This window comes from Numida meleagris, chromosome 9 (genome assembly GCF_002078875.1).
Source record: "Numida meleagris isolate 19003 breed g44 Domestic line chromosome 9, NumMel1.0, whole genome shotgun sequence".
NCBI classification, from domain to species: domain Eukaryota; kingdom Metazoa; phylum Chordata; class Aves; order Galliformes; family Numididae; genus Numida; species Numida meleagris.
The window spans coordinates 11,975,675-11,990,309 of NC_034417.1; the positions used below are offsets into that span (position 1 = coordinate 11,975,675).

The window sequence follows — 14,635 nt, forward strand, 5'->3', positions numbered from 1 at the left end:
CTCTAACAGTCAATATAAAGCTAAGATGGTTTAAAATATATACAGCAATCACCAGGATTAACAGCACCAGATGTTCTAAGATAGCAGACCACAGATAACTAGTTCAGAGCTTAAAATCAGATTTCCTATCCAAAGCCTCCATCTTCACAAACCTGGGGCTAAATCCCTCCTCCCTTTTTCCCCAGTAACCACTACTTGGAATTCTGAACGACTGAGCACAGAGTCAGCAATTCTCCTGTGTGTCTGATTGAAGCACTGATGAAACCTGCGTTGTGCTCTCCAGGAACTTGAAAACAGAGCCCCAAACCATTCATTTATTACATAAACAGATGCCTGCATTTAATTACATGCAAAAAAAAATTAAACCACTAAATGTTATCCATTTTAAAGTAACAAATATTAATCTAAGAAATAGGATCACTGCTTCAATCTATTTAGAAAAGTACTCATTTTTTCTTAACTTTTCTAAACTCATCAGAAAATACAGCCCTGAAACCAGCTCACACGCACTTGTTCAGGTTATCCAGCTCTTTTTTGGCATCATCTGAGCTCCTGTGGAGTAAAAGGCATTTTGTCTATACCGTGCAAATCCAGATGTTTTAACGGGCAAGCAGCATGCTTGGTGTGTACTTTGTTTTCCTCACCAGTGCTATATCTGGTTAACAGGGCCAATTACCTTTGTAATCGTTTTGTCAAAGATATTTTGAGGGAAAAGGTTGAGGAACAGGAAAAGGATATTGTCTGTTATCAGACAGCCACTCTGAAGTAGCAGTAGGGAATCAAGGACATCTGTTAATGCAATCACTTAAGTGCATTACTCCAGCTGATGCTAAAGGTAGATACTGACCTGCAGGTGTAGCTTAGAAATTTAAAAAGAAAGGGAGGCGAGAAGCAGCAGCTTCTGTGTCCTATTTGCCTCCACATCTGTGATGCAATTCTGGTAAATCAAACAGGTTCTCTACTTATTAGCAGTATCAGTTGAGAACAACTGGTTCTGCAGGAAGAAATGCCAGCAGTTCCAGTTTGTGCCACGCAAGCACTCAACTGCCTACCAGTAAACCAGCACAGCATGAAGAAGCCTTGTGCTGACGGAGTTTCTATTTTTGAAATAATGGGTAATAGTGTTGTGCTTGGAAGAGTTGGTGTATTAATGTCTACTTCAGCCATACACTGATTTGGTCAGTAACATTTTGGCTACGTAGGTTTTCTGGAGTTCACCATTTCATGATGGGGCACTTCAGTTACAAGTTGCTGCCGTGTTTCCTCCCAACACACACTTTTCATATTTAGTTACTTAGAAAGGAACAGTTTTGCCCCTCCTCCTATTATCACAAAGCTTTCAAGACAGAGGCAAAATAGAAATATTTAATGGGAATTTTAAAATAATATTTAAAGAGAAAGTTTGATCAGACTTAATTTTCCATCAGCTTTACAGTGAAGGGCAGAAAAGAAGATAGCTCATGTTAGAGTACTGCACAGAAGCACTGGGAGCAGTGGAAGGAAGAGCCGTAAGCTTTAAGTGACAAATGATGCTTTCTAAATCAAGTTCCTCCTCTCCCCTTCAAAATCCCAGTAACAGTGAGCTAAGCTTAAACTAACATTGTTTCCTTTTTTCCAAATTAACACTTACTTTGGAATTATAAAACAGAAAATTGCTGCGAATGTACAGCCAAAGAGACTAATTACAATAATCAAAGATGATTATCTTTGGTTCAGATCTTCCTGTTCTGAAATGCAACAAGTTTCAGACTACATCCAGATATGAAACATCCAAGATCCTTAGGTTTATCTTCCTTCACCATGACCATTACTGAACTGGATTTCTGGATGGCAAAGGTAATTTCGTGAAATAATTGGAAGATGCCAGTTCTTATTTGTATAAATAGTGTCCGCTCAGTGTCCTACACAAAGTGAGTACAGATCTCAGATGAGCTCTGACAGAAGGGCATGCAATTTGGAAGGGTGGTGTATTTGGCACCAGCTTGCTCAGTCTCAGCAGAATTACAAAAGGCTAGAGAAGAATTCAACAGACCAAGGAAGCCTTACAACCTCTCACCCTTCACAAATTTGGGTCAATGCTGAGGATTTATGACAATCTCACCTCTTACACCAAAAATTCAGACTGAATTTAAATCATCGTCAAGTACAGTCTTAAACTACTGGCATCTTTGTTCTTCGTTAGAGCAAATATAAATTAAAATGATGTAGTTATCTGAGAGACAACTAAATTTGTGCCTGCATTTCTTCACAGATAACAGTTTATATATAATCAGATTAATTTTTAATACAAATTTGTAGGGATACAGAACTAATTGTACTGGTTTTCACGCACAGGGTGCTTTGAAGGTGAATAAAACATTACATGAATCATTTTCAAAAGCACAAGGGAGAGGGTAGAGGGTTACTTCATCAGAGAAGCAGGAGTTTGAAAGCTGGCAGAGATCCAGCATTAGTTAGAACCTTTTAGGCGTACTGGTCAGGATCTAGGTGAAACACTGCTTGTATTTCCAACCAAAAGGGTGGTTCTTGCACCAAACAGATGCCTGCAACCTATGGTGTAATTATTAACCAGTCTGAGGCAAAGGTTACACGTTCATAAACCAGTAGCCATAAAAACAGTCGAAACACTACCCCACCTCCTCCTCCAACTTGGTACTTTTACAGCTGGTAAAGTCTGATAAGATGGTCATATCCAGACTGAAACTAACACTACAGAAAACTGTAGTGTTAATAAAATACACTGAAGCTATGATGCAGTAGAAAAATACAAAAGCTTTTACAGCAGGGATCAACAAAAAAAAATATTAGGAAGAACAATACAACTCCATTTGCAAGTTCAGGTCCATCCCAGACTTAGGGAAATAGAAGACAGTCTGGCTTTTGGTCAACTGCCTCAAGGTAACGAATTGTCCAGGGAACGCCTCCAAAACAAATATTTGCCTGAATTAGCTTCTTAAACCAAACAAAAAAAAGCACCACACCCACCAGAACATACACATACTTTTATGAGAAACGAAGCTATGAAGAACAAACAGCACGTTGGAGAAAAGTTTTCTAAATTTGGCCCTGGAGGACATGCTTCAAAAACAAGGCTACTGTCTTGAAAGATGTCTCTTTCCCCAGGCTGTTAGACGTTCATCCTACTCAGATTCACCACATGTTGGCGAAGACTCCACAGAGATAGGACAAAGATTAAGATCAGTACAAACAAGCCAATCCAACATTTAAAAAGGCAAGTTAACTACTAAAACATTCCTTAGAAGTGTAGATAGTTTGTATACCACAAATGTAAAATTCCCAACAGAAGTTTAGCCCCATATTACTGTTGGCTCCTAAAATAAATTGCAAGTCATATTATAAGCAAAATATAGCGTAATAGTTAAGACAAATGACCTCCCCCAAGGCAGACCCTCTCTTATTTATTATTATAATAAATATATATAAATAAATATAATAAATAAGCCTTAAAAATCATGGAATAATAATTACATAATCTGAACTGTATCTCAGTTTCTCTTACACTGGAACGAACATACAGCCATTCCTGCTGCTCTGCTGATATTGAAGACCATTTTTCAAGTTCTCATAGAAGATCCAAAACAAAACTAACCACAAGTCAGCAGCAAAGAACGCCCAGAAAGATCTTACAATCTGAGCAAACCCTTTTCGAAACAACCCTCTTGTTGAGAGAGAAACATTTCAAACCATATTATTGAAAGCATGCTTTCTGGAGAAACATGTTGAAGTCCGTCACAGAACGTTCAGACTTTTCAGATCCCATTATTCATTACCCCATGTGTCTATTTGCTGTGCATGCAAAGAAGCAAACATGCCATGTCACACAGTTCAATCTTACTGTTCTAACACACCAAGATGTTAAGAAATTTGGCCATGTCCTATACAAAAATAATTTGTATAAAGTCTGTGGGAGACGCCGGCTGACACGGCATGCCTTGAGAAGGGCTCTGTGCCAGACACTGATATATCTTGCTTGCTCCAGCAGCATGCCTTGGCTGATAAACAGGGCTCACAAGAGTCATAGTTTTAAAGTAACATTTCCATACATAAGCAGGAATTTCAACATAGACTTGGTAACAAATCCTCCTTTTAGGAATATACCCAGAACTGTTTAATACAACAGCTAATTTCCAATTAACGGCCAAAAAAACAACTTCATCTTGAAAGATGTGCCTACAAAGAATTTCAGAAGACTACCAATAAATAATATTACTTTCAGGCAAGCACAAATGAAGTTTTTCTAAGAAATCCGCCATACAAAAACCACAGCTATAATAACTGGAGATCACCTCTAATTTAAATGTTTCCCTCTGCACTTTGAGGCAAACTCAAACCTCACCTTCCACGTCATCGTTTTTCACAAACCCACACGGAATTTCCCTTTTTGAAAATTTTGTTATGATGTTGTAGATTTTTTTCATTATTGTAGGAATTTTCCTGACGACACACAAGTGCTTCTTGGGAGATGTGAAAGCAAGGGAAGGAAGATGGATGGGAAGGAGAGGGATCCCACTGCGTAGCACAGTGTTGGGCTAAGCATGATTTGGTCGCACTTCCATTGCTCACACAGTCTGCACTAGGAAGGAAAACGAAAACCAAAGGCCTCCCACACCCAATAAAACACACAGTTTGACAGCAGGAATGAAATTCCACTTCATCATCAGGTGTTCATCCAAGAACCGGAAAGCAAGTTAGCCAAGAAATAATTGCTTGTCCACGAGACTGGGCTCTACTGATCTCAATTACCCACTATACACTGATTTTTCTAGAGGCCTAGGGTTTGTGCACCTACTGTGTTTTAGCCCACAACAAGCCTGAGTTTGAGTTAAACAAAATAATCCTTGATTGTTTCTACATCAGGTCAGTATAAGCAGTCAATGTAGGCTTAAATTAACATAAAGAAGCAATCAAGAGCTACTAGAGCTCTTATGCCTTCCCGAGATTCAAGAAAACGCAGGGAGCACCTCACCTTATAAATGGATAAGTATTTTAATTTCTCTGAAGCACAGCGGCAACTGAAATGATCTGAAGTTAATCACCAGAGAAAGAATTCTGCCCTTTTTAGGTGCTAATTAGCAAAGCAGCTCCGGAATGTGCACGAGCATGCTAGTTTCAACCTATCTGTAAGTCATTTTATGATTCATATCAACTGCTTCCAACAGTCTTTAATTGATTCATTTTTGAGAAGGAGGGCAGAAGGGACTGTCACTTACTCATTAAACGTACTTCTGGCTTTAGAGAAAAAAAAAACAGATATGCTACTTGTCCATTTAATCAGCGCTACATAATTTTGAGACTGTTGTCTTTAAGTCAACGCAGTGCAACTGTGGAACTAGTTTCCTTGTATTTTCCTTAAAAGCATACTTGGGACAGGATTTAAATGTAGAAGTTACTATAATCACATTGCCTTTCTCCACCATACAAACCTCATCTTAAAACCAAAGCAGCAATTCAGACATATGCTACAACAATGAGGCTCCAAAAGGCTAATTGCTTGGCATTTCCTTTGTACCAGTGCATCTCCGCATGAGGAAGCCGCACAGAACCAAAAAACTGAAAACCAAAAAACCCACCTGCTTTCTTCACTTCATGCAGAAATAGAAATAACTCTTTGCTCAGGAAGTGCAAGTTTTTCTCACAAAACCAGTTGCTAGAGGACAACCCACTTCTGTAGCTTAAAATGTTACTCTAACTACATCCCCAGGTATCCACAATCCTGGACTGAGTTGCTGGGTTTTTTTGTTGTTTTTTTTTTTTGTTTTTCCCATTTGCTCTTTCCACTTACATCCACAAGCAACGAGCTACCACAAACTTAGCCCCGCACTTGGAAACACCACAAAATAAGTCAGTACCAAAGGACAGAAGCTGTGTTTTGGAGGGACCTGTTGCTGTTTTTGAGGTTGTAAAGGCACGGTGACTGACACTGGCTTCAGAGCAAAACCACCAAAACCAGAGCTTGAGCACGTGGGATTTAACACTGCAGCCCCTAGATCCTTTCTGTCCAATGCCCTGGTGATGCAGAGAGCCAGGCCCACAGCCCTCCCATGGCAGGGTTACCCAACGTCCCCACTTCAGCGGCTGCCTCTCAGAGTGCCCACGCTCAGGATGACAAGTATCATTACCCAAAGGTTCTTTGGCAGCTTAGTTCTCTTCCCAAATAACACCCGGTTGCAAAATATTCTTGACAGTGAAAAATCTCGTTTTCTTTAAAACAAGCTTTGATCTTACGCTCCCGACAGAAGTAGGAAAATATTTAACAGAAGTGCTTTCTTTTACAGCAGTGACTAATTCACGTAACACAACACCAGAGCTCAATAAACAGTTGGAGTGACTTTGAACATCAGAGCACCTGTTTTAAACAGTTGTCGGTATTTGTCCCTGGGATGCTAATCATCTGAATTAATCTCTGCTCATCATCGAAGTCTACAGACTATTCTGCCCGTTTCTATTTTTAAGACAAGTCCTATGCAGTTTTTCTTGAAGTACTAACCACAGTGGGTAGAATAGATTAAGCCTTAAAAAACAGCCTCGTTAAAAATCAGGAAGCATCCACTAAGTCATCCTTTGTGGACACCCTACCAACAGCATTAAAAAGCTGCAAATGAGAAATAACCTATTACAGTCAATGACAGAAAAGGCCAAAATCTAAACCCACGGCCACGTCTATGAAGCTCTGCCACCAGCGGGTTAAGGCACCACACAAGTGCACGATGTCTACTGCAGATCAGGAGAACACCTGAGCATTTTTAGGCAGAAACAGCAGCACTGAGAGGCAACACAAGGTACCCAGATGAATGCAGTTTGTCCGCTGACCTTCACCCTCCATCAGCTGCGACTCAGCTGCCATTTCAGCCTGCCTACCAAGTGATGCACCATGAACAAGGAAGCAGGTGAAAACCTGTTTCTCCAGGACTCAGTGTTCACAATGACTCAGCCAAGCACAGCCTTAGACCACCTCAAGAATTGCATTGCTAATTTTACACCAAAACCTCCGCTTTCACCGAATACACTTTTTTAGTTTAACCTGAGGAATATGCAATTAAGAGTAGCAGACACCCGCAGCCCACAGTCAATCCTAAGCTGAACAGCAACGCAATCTGAGTTTTCTGATTAGTCAAAGTGTCACTGTACTGTAAATTGCACACATCCATTTACAACTTCAGTGCTTAATCCATTCGCAGAAGTAATAAATAAATCTCAGCTATTTAGCAATCTGTACCAGTACATTTTTCATAAAATGAGCATACATCCCTTCAGAGTCGGGAAGGTGATTGAAGAAAACAGATGGAAAAAAGATGCAAAAATCCCCTTGGAAAAGTTAAAGTAAGAGAAGTTAATATACGACATCCTGATTGTGTTTCTACACCAGCATATATGCTGAGAAATTTTATTCCTAGTATAAACCATGTTGGGAAGGTGCTGAATGCTTCACATCTGCCTCTTTGTAATAAATTATGACTCCTGTCCTCACAAATCCACCCAAAGTGCATATTACAAGTTCTTCAATTAAATACTTCTGGAAGCACTGAGTGGAAAGAAAGGAATAAAGCTCGATCTTTAGTAGGGGTTTCAAGGGTCTACATAGAATAAAAATCGTTAGGTTGAACCTGAGTGCCAGAACACTCAATCCAGAGAAGTGAAACAAGGTCACACAGAGCACCCAGCGCTAACAAAAGAAGATTCTGGCACAAAGAAAGTAAAAGTAGATCCTAACTGATTTGGTAAATCAAGAGGGAAAAAAATGAAGCAAACAGACTAACTAAATGGACACAACATCAGAAGATATCCACCAATTCCTGCCAAGGAAACAGCAATAAGAAGTGACAGATAATCAGCACAGGAAATAATAAAATATTCATATAATGAAAGTAGTGGGTTTTTTTTAAAACAAGTTTTAAAGGCGATTAAATATTCTAAGCTATCTGCCATCCATTTATCAAAAGCCCTTGCATTCCACTGTATCATTTTACAATCCAATTCCTTTCATCGTGACAGAACACAGATTTCGATTGCCTTGTTAAAAATGGAAGTGAACCAATGGACTGAAAGACAAACTCAAGTGTATCTGTTCTGAGAATGAAGTACTTAAACGATACATTAAAATCTATCACTTATCAAAAGCTAGTATTCCACTTGTTAGTCAAATGGAAATACATATAAAGCCCAAATTAATTGTTTGCTATTGGAACTAGAATCATCAATGCTACACAGTTAAGCATCTCAAGGAACATCTATAAAAAGCCATTTCAAGGGGATAAAATTATATGCCAACATCTTACGTAGGTTGAAGGTCAGTTAGCACTCAAACTTAACAATTAGGACTCATCTGATTAACAGGAAGGAAATAAGTTACCCTTTACAGTGACTAAAGGAATAGCGAGTAGTTGACATTGATTCTCCAAAGACAGGCTGGTAACTGAATGGAACAGAAACCTCAATGATGTTATTTTTCATCAACTGTTTTATAATCATTTGTTACATAAGGTGTCATAGCCAGCTGTGTATGTGATAGCAAGATCTTCACTTCAATACCTTTAAAAATAAAGTCAACATTTGCAGGCATGTTTGTAGCCACAGTCAGTTCACCACCATTCCTAGAACTTGGCAGCCATCCGTTTTGTCCAGGTGTAGTGTAAATTCCTGTCCAACTTGGTGCAACTTTCAAAGCACACTGATAAGTTAATATTTAATAAGGATCAGTTGTACTTCACAGGCACAATTTTAAAAAAAGGGAATCAACACTTCCAACGTTTAATGATCCCTTTCTGCTGCCAGGTGCAATGTCTGGTGGATTCAGCAACAGCTTCCCACAGAAGTTCACACAGATGACTAAGTGCTTTCTATAGCTAGTGAACCTCTCCTATTTTAAGGTTCCACTTTTAACTACGCATTACAGTTCACTACCACATGACTGCAGGCCAAACGCTAGAAATTTGCATGGAGAATGAAACCCCACGCAAATTCGGAAGCTACCAATGAGCTGCTGGAGCAGGAACAGCATCGTACGACATCTCACCTCAGAAGGCAGACTCGTATTTCTACAGCAGAACATTTCACTTAACAGCAAGCTGTCTGGGCCCATTAAACAGGGCTAACAAAATGGTCAGTTCTTTAAAGCTCACACCACCACTGCTTAGAGAATTCTGTTTCTTCCTAACAACCATGAAAGTCATCTGAGAGGACTGAATCTAAAAAACAAACAAACAGAACTAATAAAGTTTACATTTTAGAGTAACCAATTCCTTTACTGAGTCTAAAACACTGTAATATTCTCTTTGGCTCCCAAAAATCTAACCATGCTAACACAGCTACTCCAGCAGCACTCCCAATGGAGCGCAAAGATCAGGGACTGACAAACCTGGCAGCGTAAGAGCTGGCAAAATTCAACCCCTCAATTTAAGAAAAGAACATAACCCAGATCTTGTCGAAACCACAGAAAGGACTCTAACATAAAATTATAAACTTCCTTCAGTCACACTTCAGTAGAAGGAGCTAATCCCCTCGTAGCAAAGCTAGGCACACACTGGCATCGCCTCCTAGGTCAGGCTTCTCAGTAGACCTCAGTGAAGGATTGCCTTGTTTCTGGGTCTGCATTGGTCTTAAACATATGCTACATGCCCGAGCACTTCCAAGCAGATGTGAAAGCACTTTTCCAGAGCTATAAAAGTCTTTCTTGAAAATGTATCAACTAAATAGTGAGATGGAGAGAAAACATGGATACTGAAGGACAAGCATTAATCAGGCCTGGCGTATTCAAAGCAGTCTTCCTTTCTTAAAGCTTATTTACATCACCCACATGCAATATAGTGACAATTAGTCAACTATTCTGCACAAAGTCTATCAAATTATTTCTTTACATAAAGCCATATTACTTACATTACTACATTCAAGCAACATCTGTTTTTGTTTGTTTTTAATTTTTAAGAGTATTGAAAAAATGAACCCAGAGTCTGGCTCACCCACCATGCAAACAGAACATTTGCTATGAGAGGATAACTTCCCCCCACAATCTTAAACTGACTTGGGCTGACCAATATCAAAAGCCAGCTGGACTCTACAATTGACCAATCCCTGGATCCTTGAAAAGCCAATTATCTAAATTAGTAACAACTCCCGTCACTATTTTTGAAGCTGGCACATATCCCTAAAACAGACATTACTCCATGTAAGCCAAGTTCAACTACGCAGCCACAGAGCCAAGAAGACCTCCTTTGCTCTTTTTTCTTGCCCTAATGCAACAGCTTAAACTTCCTCAAGCTCCCTCTTCCATTCTTTAAGAACCACTTATGCAACAGCAGAAGTCACTCATGGTCTCTGTGGACAGAAGCCCAGGAATGCTACACAAATACAGCAAGGAGCTTGGAAAAACAGCTCTGTTCCGGATTCCCAAAAGACATGGGCCCCATGCTTCTACTTGCCACGCTGCCTTGCCAGAGTCTTCTCACCGCTGCTACATCCCTTTGGATGCCACCTCCTTTGGCATCTCCACCTGGCAGAATCCCCAGCTCTCACCTGTCAACATTTTTTCCTTCCACCTCACTGCCCTACCCAACTTGGTAACAGGGCTTTGGTTGCCAAAAGAGAAAGACATGTACGTCACTCGAGCAAAATGCCAGACACACTGCAGAGTGACAGCAGTTTCCTGGTAAGCACCAGCCCAGGCCACTGCCAAATTCAAAGCTTGGGTTCAGCAGGTTTACCTCTAAGCATAATGAACGTTGGGAAATATTTACACCAATGGACATCTCAAACAAAAGGGTTTTCCGCATCTGGCAAGCTCAATCCGCAATCAGTGCAGTACCTCCTGCTCAATACAGATTTATAACAACAGAGCAATGGCTAACACATAATACCTCTGCATAAATCCCTAAATCTAGAAAAAGCCCATGAATGAAGGCTTGGACATCCTTCAAACAAACAAAACTATCCAGTAAATCACTGTAGCTGTTGACGGCACATCCACTGACACCATCAAGGAAACTCAAACCACCTACAGACCCTTCCCTCCGCTTCTCAGCGGGTTGGTTAACTGTGCAGCCACTGCATTTCTTAGGATTAAACAGACATTGAAGCACCTTGCATCCAACATTTACCTTGTCCTGAGGGCCTGCCAGGCGGCATCAATGTCTGCATACAGGTTTTTCTCGGAGGGCTTGCCGGTGCTCACCCCATAGCCAGAGTAGTCGTAAGAGAAGACGTTGCAGTTGATGCGGGAGCCAAGGCCAATGTAGAAGCTGCACATCTGGCCCAGGTCCACAGCATTACCATGCGAGAAGAGCAGCGTGTACCGGCCGGTGGGTGCACACCGCACAAACATGCAGCCCAGCCTGTTATCTCGAGCCGTGCGGGAGAAGAACACTTCCACGGCGTCCAGTTCCCGCTGCGAGTACTGCCAGTCCGCCCGCTCGCTCAGGTGCAGGCTGCAGGTGCCCGATCCCGTGGGGGTGGCAGCCCCAGCGGCCGCCCCAGCCTCCTGCTGCTGCTCGGGGGGCAGCACGGTGTACGTGGGCTCCGGGGGCAGGAAGGCCAGCTTGGCAGCGATGCGGCTGGGGCATGGCGGGCAGCAGAACAGCCAGCACAGCTCGCCCAGAGAGAAACCGTTCATTCTGGGGCCTTGTTCTGGCATCAGAGACGCCGGCGAGAAGCTAACCTGCGCTGGGATGGAGTCAAACCGGCCGGCCCGCTGCCCTCCCGCAACGCCTTTGAGGAACTACAGCTCACCGAGAGCAGCGCAGCTGTTAAACGAGCCGATAAACACAAATCACGCACAGCAGAAGTACAACCAGCCCCTCAGAAACGAACACCGCTGACCCTACGGGGGATGCAGCCCCCAGCCCGGCCCCGGATACAGAGGGCAGCTCGCGGCACGCACCCACCGCCCGCACGGCCCGCAGCCCCCGCTCAGAGCCCCGCGCGGCCCCGGCCCTTCCCGGCTCCGCCCCGGCCCCGCAGGCAGCGAGCGGCCCTCAGCAGCCCCCGAGCGGCGGCGGCGGGAGGAGGAGAAGGAGGAAGAAGAGGAGGAGGAGGAGGGTCCGGCGGGAAGAAGGGGACGCCAAGGTCGAGGCTCAGCTGCGCGTCGCCGCGCTCAGGGCCATGCCGGCCGCGGCGCACAGACAGGAGCAGGCAGCGGCCATGTCCCGGCGCTCTCCTCTCGTCGCCGCTGCACCGCTTCCGGGTTACGGGTGCGGGGCCGCAGGTGCCGGCGGGGACGAGGCGGGGGCCCGGCCCTGCCCACGCTGCGCCTCCCGTCGCGGCTCGCGGCTGCCCCCTAGGCCTGCGCCGGGCCGGCCGACAGGTGCGCGGGGAGGGGCGGGGCGGAGCGAGTTTGGAGGTGAAAGGGAGCCCATAGACAAAACTGGGGCACGAACGCCCACGCGGGCAGCGCGCCGCCTGGCCCTTTAAGAGAGCCCCCCGCCGCGGCCTGGGTCACGTGCAGAGGGAGAGGGGGGCGCCCCCCTCCCCCTCCGTGGCCGCCCACCGCTCGCGCATGCGCGGCGCGGCCGGGGGCAGCGGGCCGCTGGGGCTATTTCGGGGCCCTGTGAGGCGGTTACGGGACGGTTCAGGGCTGTGCCGCCCCCGGGGCTGTGTCCCTAGCGCTCCCTGCTGCTCCTGAGCCTTCTGGCTCGGGTCACCCTGAGGAAAGGGCTGGCTGAAGCTGAGGCCGCGTTCTTCCCTCACAGCCCCGCGTGCCTCTGGTCACACCAGGCCGTTGGGGCGGAGGGTTTCCCCGTGGTTTTGAGCCCCATTCCTAGGGAATTGCTCGTATAGCCACACGGAAATATGAATAAAATTATTCACTGGCTGGAGCACTGCTCTCCTGGTGTAGTGCATGCCATATGTCCCACACTGTGCAGCTGTGGAGATCTGTACGTTTTTGGGTGGCTGAACTTGGCCAAGAGCTTCAGGAGACACAGAGAACTGATAAGACTCAGAGGCAGCTGCTTCACCCTCATTTCCTTAGAAAAATCAGGCTAATAACCAGCATCCCAAATAATTCACTGGAAAAACTAGCAATGTTTAAGGCATGTGACAGAGCCACCATTGGTTGTGGTACTGTAACTCTGAACATGTCCATTGTTTCAGAGCGCTTTTTAAAACCCAAACACCAAAAACCTGTAGCATAGTGTGATCTATAGGGAGCCCAAGTGTCTGGAAAGCCATGCAGCTGTACTTAGCCTGTCAATCACATGCACCCAACCACCTCCCTTTGGTGCACACCACACGCATCTGCACCGTTCTGGTGCTCCACTAACACATAATTTACTTGACTTGAGGAAAAAAGCTTCAAAAACTCAGCAGGAGCACTGAGCTGAGGTCATTTCATTACTGACAAACGTGAGATTAACTTTTCTAGTATTAACATTTGCTAAGTGTAAGAAAGTTGTTTTTTTTTAAAATCACTGAAGTGTCAATCATGCATGATAATTCTTTGTCATGTAGAAAGTAAGACCAACCCCCATTCACATCAATCTTTGGTTTTATTAACAATGTGAATTTTAAAAATCCTAAGTTCAGTCAGCCATAATTGTGTCTATGGTGATTGTTAAGGGAGAAATTGACAGCTGTGTGTCTCCAACAGCTTGAAAGCATGGCCTCTGCTGCAGACACGTTTCCTCCAGGGGACAGGGAACATCCATTTGTTACCTGTGTCCCAGGCACGTCCTGCTGGGAGTTTGAGAGGCCCCCTGGGTCTGGCTGAGTACTGAAGCACATCCTACCTGGTGATGCTGTGCTCTGGGTTCTTTCGGATGGCAGAAACTGGGCCTATACAGAACAATCAGACAGCTGATGAAACTGTGAAAGAGATTCCTCCACAGAGTGAGATAGGACAATCTGGGTAAAGAAAATGCAGAACAGATAAATGAGGAACCCTTTGAATTTTCTGGGAGATCACAAATAGCCTCAAACTCTATCTACACTGTTACAAGGGGCACTATTAATATTCTGCTGGGAGACTGATGTAACCCTGAGAAAGCCCTGGGTATGCCCTGAGAAGTAATTTGGCTGGCGAGATCTGAGAAAAGCTTTTCCCTTTCACTGCACACATGCTGAAACCAAGATAAGAGCTGGAATTTGGTCTTGTACCACCTACCGAAAGTAACATTTCTCAGAACCCTCTCAAAGGGAGTATGACTCGCCTGGAGCCAGATGGCAAGGACTGTTATATCATAAGTAGATTGCTGCTTCAGAGTAGACAATTAAAAGGACAATGTTTCCCATGCTCCACCCTGGTCCGTCCTTAGGTCATGTTTTTAATAGTGAGATTAAAGTGTCATCTCAGACTCCAAGGGGAAGTGTCAAGAAATTTGCTCCTCAAGTGAACTAGGGTGTGCAAACCTCATTAGAGTTTTTTCATTGTTCTCCTAATACACTCTCTGTAGTTTACAGTAATCTCAGTCCATCTCTCATACAATAAAATAGTTCCAGCACCGTGAGAGCCTTCTCAAGAATGATAACATTGGCCAAAGTCTTGGAGAATAAAATGAAGAAAGGAGCAAGAGGGAGTGACTCAAAAGGAAATCGTGCTTCATGAGGATGGAGAATTAAGAAAAAGGAGTTCCCAAATAGCTCTGAAAACACTACCAACAAGTTTGTAGCTCAAGAAAGTAAAGTAATC

At 43.8% G+C, this 14,635-nt stretch overlaps 1 protein-coding gene across 1 annotated transcript in view; it reads right to left on the reverse strand.

The window, feature by feature from the left end:
• The window catches only part of ABHD17C (abhydrolase domain containing 17C), a 31,785-nt gene extending 19,528 nt beyond the window's left edge, over positions 1-12,257 (reverse strand). The window contains exon 1 of the mRNA XM_021407783.1: positions 11,112-12,257. Within this exon, the coding sequence (XP_021263458.1) occupies positions 11,112-11,644 (533 nt within the window). The 5' untranslated portion in view covers positions 11,645-12,257. The remainder of the gene's footprint in view (positions 1-11,111) is intronic.